Source organism: Geotrypetes seraphini, chromosome 1 (assembly GCF_902459505.1).
Source record: "Geotrypetes seraphini chromosome 1, aGeoSer1.1, whole genome shotgun sequence".
Taxonomy (NCBI): domain Eukaryota; kingdom Metazoa; phylum Chordata; class Amphibia; order Gymnophiona; family Dermophiidae; genus Geotrypetes; species Geotrypetes seraphini.
The window spans coordinates 21,078,109-21,094,771 of NC_047084.1; the positions used below are offsets into that span (position 1 = coordinate 21,078,109).

At 41.6% G+C, this 16,663-nt stretch overlaps 1 protein-coding gene across 1 annotated transcript in view; it reads right to left on the bottom strand.

The window, feature by feature from the left end:
* Nucleotides 1–16,663, bottom strand: part of FAM151B (family with sequence similarity 151 member B) — an 80,117-nt gene that overhangs the window by 58,087 nt on the left and 5,367 nt on the right. The window contains exons 2-3 of the mRNA XM_033926128.1: nt 3,515–3,640; nt 1,775–1,940 (exon numbers count right to left, since the gene is read on the bottom strand). Coding sequence (XP_033782019.1) covers nt 1,775–1,940; nt 3,515–3,640 — 292 coding nt within the window. The remainder of the gene's footprint in view (nt 1–1,774; nt 1,941–3,514; nt 3,641–16,663) is intronic.

Sequence of the window (16,663 nt, forward strand, 5' to 3'; positions counted from 1 at the left end):
GGAACTGGATTGGAGGTAGGCTTCAAAGGGTGGTGGTGAACGGCACACCCTCTGAAATGACGGAGGTGATCAGTGGAGTGCCACAGGGCTCGGTCTTGGGCCCAATCCTGTTTAACATCTTTATAAGGGACTTGGCAGAAGGGCTTCGGGGTAAAATAACATTATTCGCCGATGACGCCAAACTAAGTAATGTAGTGGGCAAATGCACAATAGATGATGTTTCAATGCTCGACAACATGATGCACGACCTACTCCTACTGGAGCGCTGGTCTAGGACCTGGCAACTCAGCTTCAATGCCAAAAAATGCAAAGTTATGCACCTGGGCAGCCAAAATCCATGCAAGACTTACACCCTAAATGGCGAGATCCTAACAAGAACTGAAGCAGAACGTGACCTAGGGGTGATCGTCAGTGAGGACATGAAGGCTGCCAATCAAGTGGAGCAAGCTTCATCTAAAGCAAGACAAGTCATAGGTTGCATACGCAGGGGTTTCATCAGCCGAAAGCCGGAAGTCATTATGCCATTGTATAGATCCATGGTGAGGCCCCATCTGGAATACTGCGTGCAATTCTGGAGGCCGCATTATCGCAAGAATGTGCTGAGACTGGAGTCGGTTCAGAGAATGGCCACCGGATGGTCTCAGGACTCAAGGATCTCCCATACGAGGAATGGCTAAACAAATTGCAGCTATACTCACTCGAGGAGCGCAGAGAGAGGGGGGACATGATTGAGACGTTCAAGTATCTCTCGGGCCGCATAGAGACGGAGGAAGATATCTTCCTTTTCAAGGGTCCCACGACAAGAAGAGGGCATCCGTGGAAAATTAGGGGAGGGAAATTACGAGCTGACACCAGGAAATTCTTTTTCACAGAAAGGGTGGTTGATCGCTGGAATAGTCTTCCACTGCATGTGATCGAGGCCAGCAGCGTGCCTGATTTTAAGGTCAAATGGGATCGTCACATGGGATCTATTCACAGGGCGAAGGTAGGGGAGGGATCTATTCACAGGGCGAAGGTAGGGGAGGGACATTAGGGTGGGCAGACTAGATGGGCCTTGGCCCTTATCTGCTGTCTATTTCTATGTTTCTATGTTACCTTTTTCCTTGGGCAACTTTCTTTTTTTTCCCAATTCTTTATTCATTTTTCATCTTCCATCAAGTACACAATATTACATCAATTGAATCAAACATATCCTTGGGCAATTTTCAAAGAGGAAGCAGCTGTAGACTGAACTGGTCTTTTAAATTAAAAGTTGAGTTCAATAACAGAAGCTGAATGATGAACAGCTTACAAAGTTGAAGCGCAACATTTCTCTTTGCAAGAGATAGCCAGCCCCATAGGCGTCGGAACAGGGAGGCCAAGGGCCATGGCCTCCCCAAAAGTTGGCGGTCGACGGTTGGTGTCTGCCCTCCCTCCCATTTCTTGATGTTGTACTTTATATATTTTGGGAAGCCGCCATGCAGCGTCAATGAGCAGGCCTTTCCCAGAACCCTTCATTCTACTTCCTGGGGCAGGCCTGCTCGTTGACGTTTCGCGGCTGCCCTGAAGATTTAAAGTACAACACCAGGAGGAGGTAGGAGGAGGAGTCGGGCTACTGGGGCTCCTGCCCCACCCCCAACCAAACAGCATTCTGCTGCCTATGGACAGCCCTATCCCCTTGACCCTCCATAGCTTTAACAAAAGAAGGGTTTATAGATTGTAAATTGATATCCTGTTTTTATGATAAAAGGTCAATAATTTGGTATACTGCGAATGATTAGAAAATAATAAAAACCTCTTAAAATCCAGCTTGATGCCTTTGTTGCTTTTCATGACCTCACTGAGCCACTCCCATAATGTGATGTCACTGTCTGTCTGAGGAGGATGTGCCATGATTGGTTCTTCATTTCCTGACTCTTGGGCACGAAAAAGGACATCGGCCTCTATCATGTGAGCAGAACCTGTATATATACACAAAGTACACAAACCCAAAGACAATTAGGGGCAAATTCTATAAACGGCATCCTGATTGTAGGTGGCACTAGGCTTCCTTTTGCTGTCTAACCAGCCAATCGGGTTGCACGTTAAAAAAAACCAAAAAACACCCTGAGGCAGGCTGCCTACATTGTAGGTGGATTTGCAAGCTTAGGGAGGTACGTAGGGCTGCTTAAGCTCACCCAAGGCTAGGTGTAGGCTCTCCCAGAAGTGGCCTTAGGCGGCCTTAGGGCCATGATAGGTGCCTGAAATGTAGGCCAGAATAGGTTCCTACCAGGCACCTTATTATGGAATGGTCCTTATACTGCTGCTGAATATAGCAATAATTTGAAACATCTAGATTAGAAATTTCCAGTTACTTCCAAGACATTTTGCTGATAATTGACTTCAGAATATTCTGGAAGAAATTAAAATCCTGATTATAGGTGGAATCCATCTTTACAGGATCGTATGCTGTTTTTCACTCTGTGGTTAATAGAGGGAGGTGAGAGATTAAAGGTACGAGTATCAGGTTTTTATGTGTTTTGTACCTATACTTGATTTTCATTTGCTGGTTTTTAATGTTTTTATAGTAATGTATATCATTGGGCATTTTGGGAAAATTGAATGCGGGATATACGTGTTTTAAATAAATAAACTCTTAATACACTTTGGATTCTGGTCCACAGTCAGTAGCAGTGGCACTGATAAATGCCAATGAAAGGAAAGCTAGACGTGGTGTCAACATTTCACACTGTCTAGTACCAACCCATGTTAATCTTAGGTCTCTCCAAAAATTCAGTGCTATGGGATCACAAGTATCTTGAGACTGTTCAGCATGCAGGCGCTATAACACATATAATGCAGTCTTGATTATCTGACCTTTGCTAATCTGACCATCCAGCATATCTGACAGACCAACTCCCCCATGACATCATTGCATTGCCATTGAGAAGTGCGCAGGTTCTCTTCCCATTTTCTGGCTTCACACGCTATATGAAAACCGTTTTCAAGACGAGACCATGTTTTTCCAGTACATGCAGCAATTTTTGGACCCGGGTCCCTGCTTTTACAGCAAGGAAACCATTTTTTCCATGCATTTTTAAGGGATTATCATTGTTTTATCCAAGTTTCCAAGTTTATTCAATATTTGATTAATCGCTTATTCAACATTCTAAGCGATGTACATAGTATAATAATAACAAAAGTTAATAAGGGGAGACTGACAATTTCATGTTAAAAAAACGAAAACAAAACACTTGAGACGAACATGAAGTATAAAGGGGAAGGAGAAGGGTAAGAAATACAATTTTGAAAAGGCTAAAGAAAACATTTATGGTAAACAACATTAGGAAAGGAAGAACAAATGGAGGCTAAAATAGTACATATGTGATCTATAAAAAACTTTGGTCGGGCCAACTTTTCACTTATCTGACAAGGGGTCAGTCCCATTTATATTGGATAATCAAGACTGTACTGTATTAGCAGCATATTTTTCCAGTTTATACAGAAGCTGCAAAACTGAGTTCACATTTTCTGATAACAGACTGGGTTCGCTCACTTGCCAATGCTTCAAAAAGTTGCGACTTGCTGTTAGCTGCATGGTACCATCTGATTTCAGCTCCATCTCTTGTTTTAATTCCCTTATTGTTTAGAAAATAGTCCAAGATATCTTCACTCCAGGATCCTGCAGGAACAACGTAATGACTATGTGATTTCACAGTTTTATACAAATTGTCCATTATGATGTATTGACTGAGTTTTGAATTAACATGAAAATATTGTTCTATAAATGTTTTGTTAACTGCCTAGAATAAGTGTTTATTCACCCAGATTCGCAGAATATAAATAATTACCCCCCACCCCCCCCTTTACAAAACCGTAGCACCGGCTGCGGCGGTAACAGCTCCAACATTCATAGGAACTCTATGAGCATCGGAGCTGTTACCGCCATGGCCAGTGCTAAAAACCATGCTATAGTTTTGTAAAAGGAGGGGTTAAATACATACAAATAAATGAAATACTTTTGTGACTATATTTGATATGAAATTTTAAATGGCCCGCTCAATATGTGCAACAAGATGGCAATCAAAGATTAGGAATTTTTACTGCAATACATGTACATGAATTACAGAAAAGGTATGAACTAAATCCAAATTAATAACAATAATATTTATTTTATTTAGGGGCCCTTTTACTAAGCAGTGCTATACAGTGGCCAACGCAAGTCTTTCCCGTGAACTGAGGCCATTTTCAGTGTGGCAATAAAATGACCTCATTTTCCATTTTTCCTAATGGCCTTGTGCTAATTTCCCCATTAATGCCTCAGCCCTTGCCGCCACCTATTTTGTAGGTAGTAAGGGCTCATGCGCTAACCATGTGCTAATCAGTTACCCCCCTCCTTTACAAAGTTGCGCTAGCGTTTTTAGCGCTGGCTGCAGCGGTAAGAGCTCCGACACTCATAGAATTCATATGAGCATTGGAGTTCTTACCACCGTGGCTAGCGCTAAAAATGTTAGCGCGACTTTGTAAAGGAGGGCCTTAGTGTGCAGCAATGTAGCTACATTAACTGGTTAGCACAGAACATGCCGGTTCTGTGCCCCCAGATATGCCCCCAGTGCTACAAAATAAATTCTATATTTTTGAGCACAAGTAATGTAATGTAATGTAATTTATTTCTTATATACCACTACATCCGTTAGGTTCTAAGCGGTTTGAAGAAAATATACATTAAGATTATAAATGAGAAGTAAGAAGGTACTTAAAAAATTTCCTTACTGTCCCGAAGGCTCACAATCTAACTAAAGTACCTGGAAATTAATAAAGAAGAGAAAATAAAGATGGTTGAAAAAAGAAAAATTCTATGTGAACTTATAGGATGGAAATTAAACTGACAGTGAAGAACTGTATGAAAAATACATATGGAATGCAGTTAGAGAGGGTAGGTTACAATCTATTTATGGTATTTGTTTAATTGGAAGGTGTTAAGGTGGGTAATTTGGGGGAAGGTTATCTGAAGGTAGGTGAATCTTCTGGAGGTAAAAGAGGAGGGGTTAAGATATTTGGTGTGCTCTGATCCCAAAACTACTAAGTGATACCTGGACGCACCCCACGGTAATGCTTTTTAAACTGTGGTAAGCACGCGTTAGTGCTTACTGCAGCTTAGTAAAAGGACCCTTTAAAGATTTATAATCTGCTTCCATCTACAGCAGTGGTCTCAAACTCACAGCCCGGGGGCCACATGCAGCCCGCCAGGTACTATTTTGAGGCCCTCGATATGTTTATCATAATTACCAAAGTAAAATAAAACAGATTCTTGATCATATGTCTCTTTAGCTATAAATTATAATATTATTATTAAGACTTAGCTAAAAGGAAAGATTTATAAACTATACATACAAAATTGTCATTTCTTTAATAAGACATTAACTATTTTTTTCTGCAGCCCTCCAAGTACCTACAAATCCAAAATGTGGCCCTGCAAAGGGTTTGAATTTGATACCACTGATCTACAGCAATGGGCAGAAAACAAAATGTCATATATAATAAAAAACACAAAAACCGTAAAAGGGTATATCCTACAGGATAAGCTAACTTCAGATTCATACATCAGACTAACCACCATCCACTAGCCATAAGATACCAACAAATCAAGAAAGTGGGTCAACAATGAATTAAACTCAAGTTTCAAGTTTATTAAAATTTTATATCCCTCTTATCAAATTTATTTTCTTTCTTTTTTTTAATCTATTTATTAAATTTTAATAAAAATACAATGCATATAAATAGCAAACTGCAATAACAATAGAAAAATAACTGGAATAATCAACCAGGCAAAATATATACTGTAGCTCTTCAGTATATGACAAAAGGACTCCAAGCAATCCCTCCATACCCCAGTAAACCCCCCTCCCCCTTAAAACAGAAAAACCCCTCTTATCAAATTTCTAAGCAGTGTACAAAAGATAAAATTACTCAAATGTAGGGTAACATGTACAAATTGATCAAAAACCAAAGGCTTAGTATAATAATCTTATTAATAATAACACAGAGACCTCAAGAATTTTAAATTTGTTCTATCTAACCAAGGAAGTTTGGTCTGATATGATCTGAAATAAAATGGATGTTGTTAATGGAGTGCCACAGGGATCTGTCCTTGGGCTGGCTCTTGTTAACATTTTTAAAGTGATATTGCAGAAGGACTGTCTGTTAAAGTTTGTCTTTTTGCAGGTGATGCAAACTCCATAATAGGGAAGACACTCTGGAGGTGTGGATAACATGAGGCGGGATCTAGTGAAACTTGAAGAATGGTCCAGAACTTGGCAACTAAGATTTAATGCTAAAAAATGCAGGATCATACACTTAGATTGCAAAAATCTCCTAAGAAGAGCAGGACTTGGGGGTGATTGTGGCTGATAATCTCAAGGTGGCAAAATAGGTAAAAAAAAAGTGACAGTTAAAGCCAGGAGGATGCATAGGGAGAGCAATGGTCAGTAGGAAAAAGCAGGTGATAGTGCCTTTGTTTAAGGGCTCCTTTTATGACGGCGCGCTAGGGCCTTAATGCGTGGAATAGCAAGCGCTAAAATGCCACACGTGCTAGCCGCTACCGCCTCCTCTTGAGCAGGCGGTAGTTTTTCACCTAGCGCGCACTATAGCATGTGCTAATCCAGTGCGTGCACTAAAAACACTAGCGCACCTTCGTAAAAGGAGCTCTAAGTCTCAGGTGAGGCCCCATTTGGAATACTGTGTGAAATTCTGGAGACCTCACCTTCAAAAAGATATAAATAGGATGGAGTCAGTCCAGAGGGCCGCTACAAAAACTAATTAGTGGTCTTTGTCATAAAACGTATAGGGACAGACTTGGAGACCTCAATATGTAGGAAAGCGGGAGAGAAAGAAACAGCCCTTCATATTCACCTGCTACTTGATTTCCTGAGTGAAGTATTTCTGTTCAGTTCAACTATTTGTTTCATTTAGTCCAAAAAGAACTGAAAGGTGAGCAGAGTTTTGGTTCTACCCTGCCTATAGGTGCACTGACATGATGATAATTGTACAAATATTTCCCATAAAATATTTTTTATTCAAAGTTTACAGACAGTCCTGTTTCAAGGCATTCATTTGTACAATGGAGGAACAAGTCAGAGTGTAAATGTAACTTCCCTGACTTAATGCCCTCAAAATTCTGTTCTGCTAGGTTCACTTAAATATACCTAATACATGACGACATTTTACTGCCTGCATATTTTTAAAGTGATATTGCAGAAGGACTGTCTGTTAAAGTTTGTCTTTTTGCAGGTGATGCAAACTCCATAATAGGGTAGACACTCTGGAGGTGTGGATAACATGAAGCGGGATCTAGTAAAACTTGAAGAATGGTCCAGAACTTGGCAACTAAGATTTAATGCTAAAAAATGCAGGATCATGCACTTAGATTGCAAAAATAAAATAGCCATTATATTTTCCTTCCATAAAATCATGAATACTTGATACCATATAAGGCGCTTGTATGCATATTGGGGGAGTGTCTGTCCCCCTCACACAAAGATTTCTAAAACTTACATTTTAATACTAGCTTATCTAATAAAGAAAAGGTACTGAAGAAACCAGGAAAAAGTATTACAATATACTTACAGAGGAAAAATTATCACAGCTTTAAATAATACAGCTTTAAATCATTTCTCCTTAAAAGTCAAACTACTGCTCCCATGTCACTGAATCATTTAAGAGCATGCACTGAAAATCCTGTGTCTCAGTGAAAGAAAAGGGGAGTGGCCAATCCACTCCCACAAACCCTACATTTTCCTATATGACTCCTCCAGTACAATTTTTAGAGGTAATTATATGTCAATCTGAACCCTTGAATATGAAAGTCCCTACGTTATTAGTTTACTAAAATTTTATTCATCATATATGCATTTTGTATATCCAATTAGCATTTCTAACTTTACCCTGCAAAAAGGAGAGAGATCCCCCTCCCCTGGAATGTAATCTCTGTATTAAGAAGAAAAGTCCATCTCTGTAGCAACCAGGTCATAAGCCAAACCTTATCTGTCACACAGGTCTTTGGAGACCAGACTGGGCACACATTGAAACAATGGAACTTCATAAAACTAAGCTACAGCCTGTGTGTATCTTCTCTGGTCTTCAACAGAGTTTATATATTAATTCTAGTGACCTGAGAGAAGGCCTACTCCTGTTTCCAGTGACCTCAGCACAAAACACATATTTAGGTCAATATATTATCCCATATTTGTCTTATCTGGTTTGTGTTCTGGCTTCTCCAATTGTAATTTTATATAGCCAATTATAACCCCTCCTTTGCCCTTAGATAGGTCCTTATCTTATAAACAAACCCTGACTAGTAAATCCAGAGCAATGGAAGGAAAATATAATGGCTATTTTATTTTTCATGCTTGCCCATTCCACCACATAGCTGTCCATTTTTAATAGGCTGCCATGCCCAGGTTCAAAAGAGCCTCATCAAAGGCAAGAAAAGAAACTTAACAAACTATCTGTCTTCTTACATGCAATTTTCCTATGAACAAGCTTACATGTCCCTCAACTCCAAAGTCAAATCTTACCAGATTAGAGCTTTAGGGCCGGATTCTCAAAACTTGCCAGTAAAATCTGGCAAATTTATGTTTCAAGTTTATTTTTATATTGATATACCGCCTATCAAGCTGTCTAATGCGGTTGTACATACATATTTAAAATCATAATGTGGATGTTCAGGGGTCTCATAAATACAAATGTTAGACAGAGACTTAGGGCTCCTTTTATCAAGGTGCGCTACGGGGGTTAGCGTGTCGGACACTTCATCACGCGCTAACCCCCGCGGCACACAAAAAAAACTAACGGCTCATCAATGGAGGCATTAGCGACTAGTGTGGCAGGCGGTTGAACGCGCGGTATTTCGCGCGTTAACCACCTACTGCAGCTTGATAAAAGGAGCCCTTAGTACAGGAGGTAGGTGGTGAGAAACTAATTACAATAAATCCCTAATAACCAACACAAGCAACAAAAAGGAAAGATATGATAGGAATGGGGGAAAATGCGCAGAAAAAAGACTAGATAGACGAGGAGAAAGAAAAAAAGAAGAAAAAAAAATAAGGAAGTGGAAGTTAAATTGCGAAAGCATCTTTAAATTAAAAAGTCTTAAGATTAGATTTAAAGTTGTACAGGTTATCTTCTTTGAGGCTGTAAGAGAGAAAACTGTTTTCTGGGAAGTATCTGAGAATATTTTGCGAACCGATAGAACCGTGAGAAGATTTTGATCAACCGAGTGGAGCAATCTGACTAGGGAGTATGGTATTAGCAGATGATCAATGAATGCTGATGTGTGTTCAGATCATGTTGTAAATGTTAACAGTAGAATTTTGTATGTTATCCAATGGGTAATGGGGAGCCAATGAGCATTTTGAAGTAGTGGTTTAGAAGCATAGAAGTAGACGGCAGATAAGGGCCATGGCCCATCAAGTTTGCCCACTCTAATGACCCTCCCTATCTATCTTTGCGGATAGATCCCACATGTCTATCCCATCTGGCCTTAAAATCTGGCATGCTGCTGGCCTCAATAACCTGAAGTGGAAGACTATTCCAGCGATCAACCACCCTTTCAGTGAAGAAGAACTTCCTAGTGTCACCGTGCAGTTTCCCGCCCCTGATTTTCCACGGATGCCCTCTTGTTGCCGCGGGACCCTTGAAAAAGAAGATATCTTCCTCCACCTTGATGCGGCCCGTGAGATATTTGAATGTCTCGATCATATCTCCCCTCTCTCTACGTTCCTCGAGTGAGTAGAGCTGTAACTTCCCTAACCGCTCCTCGTATGGGAGCTCCTTGAGTCCCGAGACCATCCTGGTGGCCATTCTCTGGACCGATTCCAGTCTCAGCACATCCTTGCGGTAATGCGGCCTCCAAAATTGCACACAGTACACCAGGTGTGGTCTCACCATGGATCTATACAGTGGCATAATGATTTCAGGTTTACGGCTGACGAAACTCCTGCGTATGCAACCTATGATTTGCCTTGCTTTGGATGAAGCTTGCTCCACTTGGTTTGCAGACTTCATGTCTTCCCTGACAATCACCCCTAAGTCTCTTTCTGCTTCAGTTCTCGTCAGGATCTCGCCATTTAGGGTGTAAACCTTGCATGGATTTCGGCTTCCCAGGTGCATGACTTTGCATTTTTTGGCATTGAAACTGAGTTGCCAGGACCTAGACCAGCGCTCCAGTAGAAGTAGGTCATGCATCATATCATCTGCCATTGAATTTTTGTCTGTTGTGCTTTTGCTCACTACATTGCTTAGTTTGGCATCATCGGCGAATAATGTTATTCTACCTCGGAGCCCTTCTGTCAAGTCTCTTATATAGATGTTGAACAAGATCGGGCCCAGGATGGAGCCCTGTGGCACTCCACTTATCACCTCTGACATTTCGGAGGGGGTGCCATTCACCACTACCCTCTGAAGCCTACCTCCAAGCCAGTTCCCAACCCATTTGGTCAATGTGTCGCCCAAGCCTAAAGAACTCATCTTGCTCAGCAACCTGCGGTGTGGTACGCTATCAAATGCTTTGCTGAAATCCAGGTAGACGATGTCCAGGGACTCACCAGCATCCAGCTTCCTCGTCACCGAGTCAAAGAAGCTGATCAGGTTGGATTGGCAGGATCTCCCTTTAGTAAATCCATGTTGGCGGGGATCCTGTAGATTCTCCTCGTCCATGATCTTATCCAATTGGCGTTTGATTAGGGTTTCCATTAGTTTGCTCACTATTGATGTGAGACTCACTGGTCTGTAATTTGCCATCTCCATCCTGGAGCCTTTCTTGTGGAGTGGAATGACGTTAGCCGTCTTCCAGTCCATCGGGACGTTGCCTGTACTAAGGGAGAGATTGAAAAGCGCGGATAGCGGTTCCGCCAAGACATTACCCAACTCCCTGAGCACCCTAGGGTGTAGGTTGTCAGGCCCCATTGCCTTGTTGACTTTGATTTTTGACAGCTCGCAGTAGACGCTGCTGGGTGTAAACTTGAAATTACTAAACAAGTCAACTGATTTAACCCTTGTCTGTGGTTGAGGGTTGATTCCCGGCACCTCGCGGGTGAAGACTGAGCAGAAGTATTTATTTAACAGTTGGGCTTTTTCTGAGTCCGTCTCCACATAGTCTCCGTCTGGTTTTCTGAGACGTACTATCCCACCCAAGTTCTTATTTCTGTCACTGATATACCTGAAGAAAGATTTATCTCCTTTCTGGATGTTCTTTGCTAGAGACTCCTCCTTGCGGAATTTGGCCTCCCTAACTGCTGCTTTGAGGGCTCTTGACTTGGCCAGATATTCTACTCTAGAGTCCTGTGTCCCTGATTGTTTGTAAGAGATTAATGCTTTTTTCTTCTCTTTGATGAGGTCCGAGATCTCCGTAGAGAACCACTGTGGCTTGTTGTTCCTACTCCCTTTGCTTACTGATTTAACATAGCGGTTTGTTGCTTCCTGTATGATGGCTTTCAAAGTTGACCACATTTCTTCCACGCTGTCGGTGTCTGCTTGGCTTTGTAGTGCCCGGTGAACGAAGTCTCCCATGTCTTGGAAGTTTGTGTCCTTGAATTTGAGGACCTTGGTCAGTGTGGTAGATTTCGTGAAACCTTTCCTGAGATTGAACCATATCATATTGTGGTCACTGGAGGCCAAAGTTTCACCCACCGAGACCTCTGTGATACTTTCTCCATTGGTAAGTACCAGGTCCAGAATTGCCTGATCCCTTGTTGGTTCAAATACCAGTTGCCTGAGTCTTGCTCCATTCAAAGAGTTTAATAGCTTCCTGCTGCTGCCGGAAGCAGAGGAAAGTGTGACCCAATCTACATCAGGCATGTTGAAGTCACCTACCAATACTGTGTCCCCCTGCAAGATGATATTCTCTATATCTCCAATTAGTTCCATATCTAGGTCATCTTGATGTTTTGGGGGTCTGTATACTACGCCAAGATACAGGCATTTGTCCTTCCCTCTGGCCAAATTTACCCAAAGGGATTCCCCAGTGTACTGTACATCTGTGATTCTGGTGACCTTAATGTTATCTTTAGTATATAATGCTACACCACCCCCTCATTTTGCCCTCCCTGTCCCGGCGAAGCAAGTTGTAACCTGGTATGACCATGTCCCACCCGTGGGAGTCTGTGAGCCAGGTCTCAGATATCGCCACCACATCCAGGTCGGCATTCCTCATTTCTGTTTCCAAGTCTAGGATCTTGTTTCCCAGACTATGGGCGTTGACGTACATAGCCCTCCATGTTTTATGTTTGTTGTATCTCAGTGGGGACAATCCCTCTTTATCAGCTAGGACACCATTAGCATTATTCGCGTGTCTCTTACACTCCCTAGACCGAGCGCTACAGCGTGTACCTGTCCCTGACTCCCCATGACTACAGTGTGCTCCTATCCCAGACTCGGTAATGTGTGTACCCTGTGGGGGTATTCCCGTTTGGGCTATTTGAGCTCCTTTAGTGCAATTTGCAACGTGTGCACTCTCGCTGGACCCAGAATTAGTGTGTACTCCCTCTAGACCCAGAATTGCTATGTTTACTCCCCCTAGACCCAGAATTGTAGTGTGTCCCAGAAATATAGTGTTTACTTAGCTCAGTTTCAAAAGAGTATTGGTAGCTTAGCTCGTCAGGTGGATTGTTTGTGCCCGTACCCTCCCCCCTTACCTAGTTTAAAGCCCTATTTCCTTTTCTTATGAATAATTTTAATGGCGGTATTTTGAATAATTTAAAGTCTTCTAATTTACTTTTGAGTAATCCCTTGGTATAGGGAGTTGCAGTAATCTAAATGGGAGATCACTAAGGAATGGATTAGAATATTAAGTGATTGGGGTTCAAGAAGAGTGGCAATAGACATATCATAATTAGTTTGAAAAAGCATTTCTTGACAACTGTGCTTATCTGATGGTAGAAAAAGTTTGTTATCTATGGTAACCCCAAGAAGTTTAATGGTGTTAAACAATTCAGTTGGTGTTAATTTTATACTTATAGGGAGCAAAAGGGTTTCATGGTCATTAGTAGGGAAGAGAAGTGCCTTGGTTTTAGTAATGTTGAGTGAGCATATTTTCTGTGACCATAGTGGGAGCGATTTTTATTTTATGGACGATTCTCAGCATAATAGCACGCTATTTGTGCAGAGAATCGCCAGTAAAGAGCAGGAGGAACAGTGCCTGGCACTTGCTCAGAAATTAAATCGCTAAACACAGTTCCTCCCTTCTGTCAAAGCTACCCTCCCTGCCCTGATCAACTGAGCTTCAGGTCTCCCCGAGCCCTGCCGGCTCAGCTGATTTGCCAGCAGGGAGAGCAGCAGAAGGAAATGTACCCCTCCTACCGACACCCCTATCATCTGCGGCTGCCCCCCCCCCTATACAAGATCAGCAGGAGGGATGCTTACACCTTCCTGCTGCAGGGGGTCGCCTGCCCCCCAAACATCCCCCTGCACTCTCAACTCCCCTGACACCCTCAGTAGAAGGGTTGTCCACTCTCTCCCTGCTGGAGTCCCTCCGATAACCATCTGCCACCTCATACCTCTACAACGAAGGCCGGCCGGAGGGATGCCTATTCCCTCCGGCCGACAGGCCTGCCTCTTCAAAATGGTGGGCCTTCCCCTTCCTGGTGCATCCTGGGATGCACTGGGGAGTGATCTAAGGATCTGATTGGCACCTAAGGCCTCTCTCTTCTTTTACAGGTGAGCAACATTGCTATATTTTTCTTCAAAGGTGCATAATGCTATGCAATGCTAAACAAAAGTTTTAAGACTGGCAAGTTCACATCACAGATGTATGCAGGAATGGGGTGGGGGGAAATTGTGGCTGGATCTGTAGCAACGTGTGATGTTTCTTATAGTTTTTCAAATTTCACATCTTCACCTAAGTCAACTACCTACGAGGGGCCAATGAAAAGTTCTCAGTCCAACCAAGAAGAGAACGATGTGGAGCCGTGAAACTTACAAGTTATTCTACACTTTTCTTGACACTTTTCATTAAAATGAGACAAATGCATCTAGTAAATGGGCACACAAGTATAGGAAACCAAGCCATTGTGACATCACTGATGAGGTTGGCTCTTAGGCACTGGTGGAATGAGGCATTATGACATCACAATATGAGGGGCCTCTGAAAAGTTCTCAGCCCAACCAAGAAGAGAATGATGTGGAGCCAGGAAACTTACAAGTTATTCCACACTTTTCTTGACACCTTTCATTTCATTTCATATAATTGTAACAAAAAGTGTCAAAAAAAAGTATGGAATAACTGGTAAGTTTCCTGGCTCCACATCATTCTCTTCTTGGTTGGACTGAGAACGTTTCAGTGGCCCCTTGTATTTACTTAAAAAAACAAACAGTAGAGATTCAAACATTGGCAACTTACTCTACAACTCAGTTTCAAATGTGCTAATTCCACCCTTCACATGCTCAGTACATGAACACACATTCTACTGTGTAACACTGACTATAATGCATCTATGTTGATGTTTTGAGTTTGAGCTGTACTCCAATTTTCCCTTTTAACTGATTTCTGCACACTCTAGTTCATTCTATAACTCCCCCACATGAGCACTGTGTATTGATGCATCTTCTTGTCCAGTTTGTCCGTCTTGACTAGATTGTAAGCTCTTTTGAGCAGGGACCCTCTCTTCTATGTTTTGATGTGCAGCATTGCATATGTCTAGTAGTGCTAAAGAAATGATGAGCAGTCATAGTAGAAGTACAGTTTAAGTAGCCCATGGGGCACTTTTATACTCGCATATCATGTAGCCAATTTTCAAAGGGAAGTATGCAGATAGCTACTAGGCCACATACTTTGCAAATTCTATTTCTATAGGCAGTGAACTTGAACAAAATACTCCCTTGAAGACTTTTTTTTTTTTTTTTTTAATTTATGCAATTTTCAAATATTACAAGACCTCCCTCTTTTTGACCTTGCTGGTGTTATCACAGATGACATCAGGTAAGTATAAGGGACCCAATATTCAGACTGCGGGAATTAGCCAGGCTGACTCATGCACTTGGTACTGAGCCCAGATATTCAATGCCAGGCCACTTCCGGTGAGCAGCACTGAATATCCGGTCTATTTTTTAGCCACTATAGATTTTGCCAGCTAAATTAACATTAAGCGGTAGCCATCTAAGTTTATAACCGTGCCGAGCTCTACAATTGTGGAGATGAAGCGGTATACAAACTTAAGGTTTAATTTAGTTTACTATAACAACCAAAGATAGACCAGCTATTTAAGCAGCCAGATTTGGTTGCTAAACTTAGCCAGCCTGATTTTGGAAGTGGTGCAGCAAAGGAATGGTGCAGAAAGGCAACGCAAGAGAATTGCTCCCACGCCAGCGACCTCCTTGTGATTTTCATGGGGAGAACATTTGGTGGAACTGGGGAGGGGAGGGAGAAAGAAGGGAGAGATGCTGAATGAGAGGGGCAGAGGAGAGGAAGGAGATGGTGGCACATGGATAGAGGGAAGTGGAAGAGGATGGAAGAGATGGTGTACATGGATGGAGGAAAGGAGAAGAGCTGGAAAGATAGATATGAGATGGAGGCAGAAAAATGGAAGAAAATTGAATAAAGAAATCAGTGCCACGGATGGATGTAGTGCAAGAGGTGAAGAAGGAGAGGAAAGAAACAGCAAATATATAAAGAGGTCTTGGAAACAGAGCAAAAAGGGAGAAAGATAATCAGAGAGATAAAATCGCCAAATAACAAAGGTAGGAAAAATGTTTTTATTTTCAATTTAGTGATTGAAATAGTCATTTTGAAAATTTACATCTGTTTTTCTCATTTGAACTGTTCAGGTAGAAATGTATTTCTTTCTATTTCTTTTCTGGTGTACTGGCATATGAGGGTTTTGTTTGAGCGTTTGTTTTTGGAAAAGGTTTTTCTGTTTTCTGCAGGTGTAACTGAGGCCAGGTGTTTGGTTTTGGTTTTTTTTCTTTTAAACTTTATTAATTTTTCAAGTCAACAGAAGTACAGAACAATATATATACAATCATTAATCCACCACAGTAAGCACTTATAATCTGCCAATAATAATACATAAAGAATAAGCCACCTCCCTTCCCTTCTATAATCTGTAGACATAGAACATAACAAAGCAAAGATATACCCCCCTCCCCTGGATGTGTGTGTAATTCCACAAAAAACTAAAGATAAAAGACAATTATAACGAAGTGATAAAAGATGTCAATGGGCCCCAAATCAAATTAAATAATGTGCTAGGCCAGGTGTTCTGGTGGGTATGGAAGTCCAGAAACTTTGGTTGGTGTCGTGACCCAAAGTAGAAAGATATTTGTCGGCTCTCCTTTAGCTTTTATGGACTTGAAACAGCCCCAACTGAAAAATTAGTGATTACTTATGGCAGTCACATATCAAAATTTTCTAATCTTGGTTTATATTTCTAATCTTGGTTTATATTTGAGTCAACCTATTTTTCCTCCTTTTTCAGGGTAGGGGGGAAGGTTATCTTGGTTTATATTCAATAATTTTCATCTCATTCTTTCTCTATCACTTGCCATGTCTGCTTTCACACTTTGTCCCACATACCCTTACATGCTGTAACCTGTTTATTTCTTTATTTCTTTAAGCATTTATATACCACTTATAGTCTAAGTGGTTTACATTCAGGTGTTCAGCCATTTATCCCTATCCATCCTGGTGGGCTCACACTCTATCTAATGTACC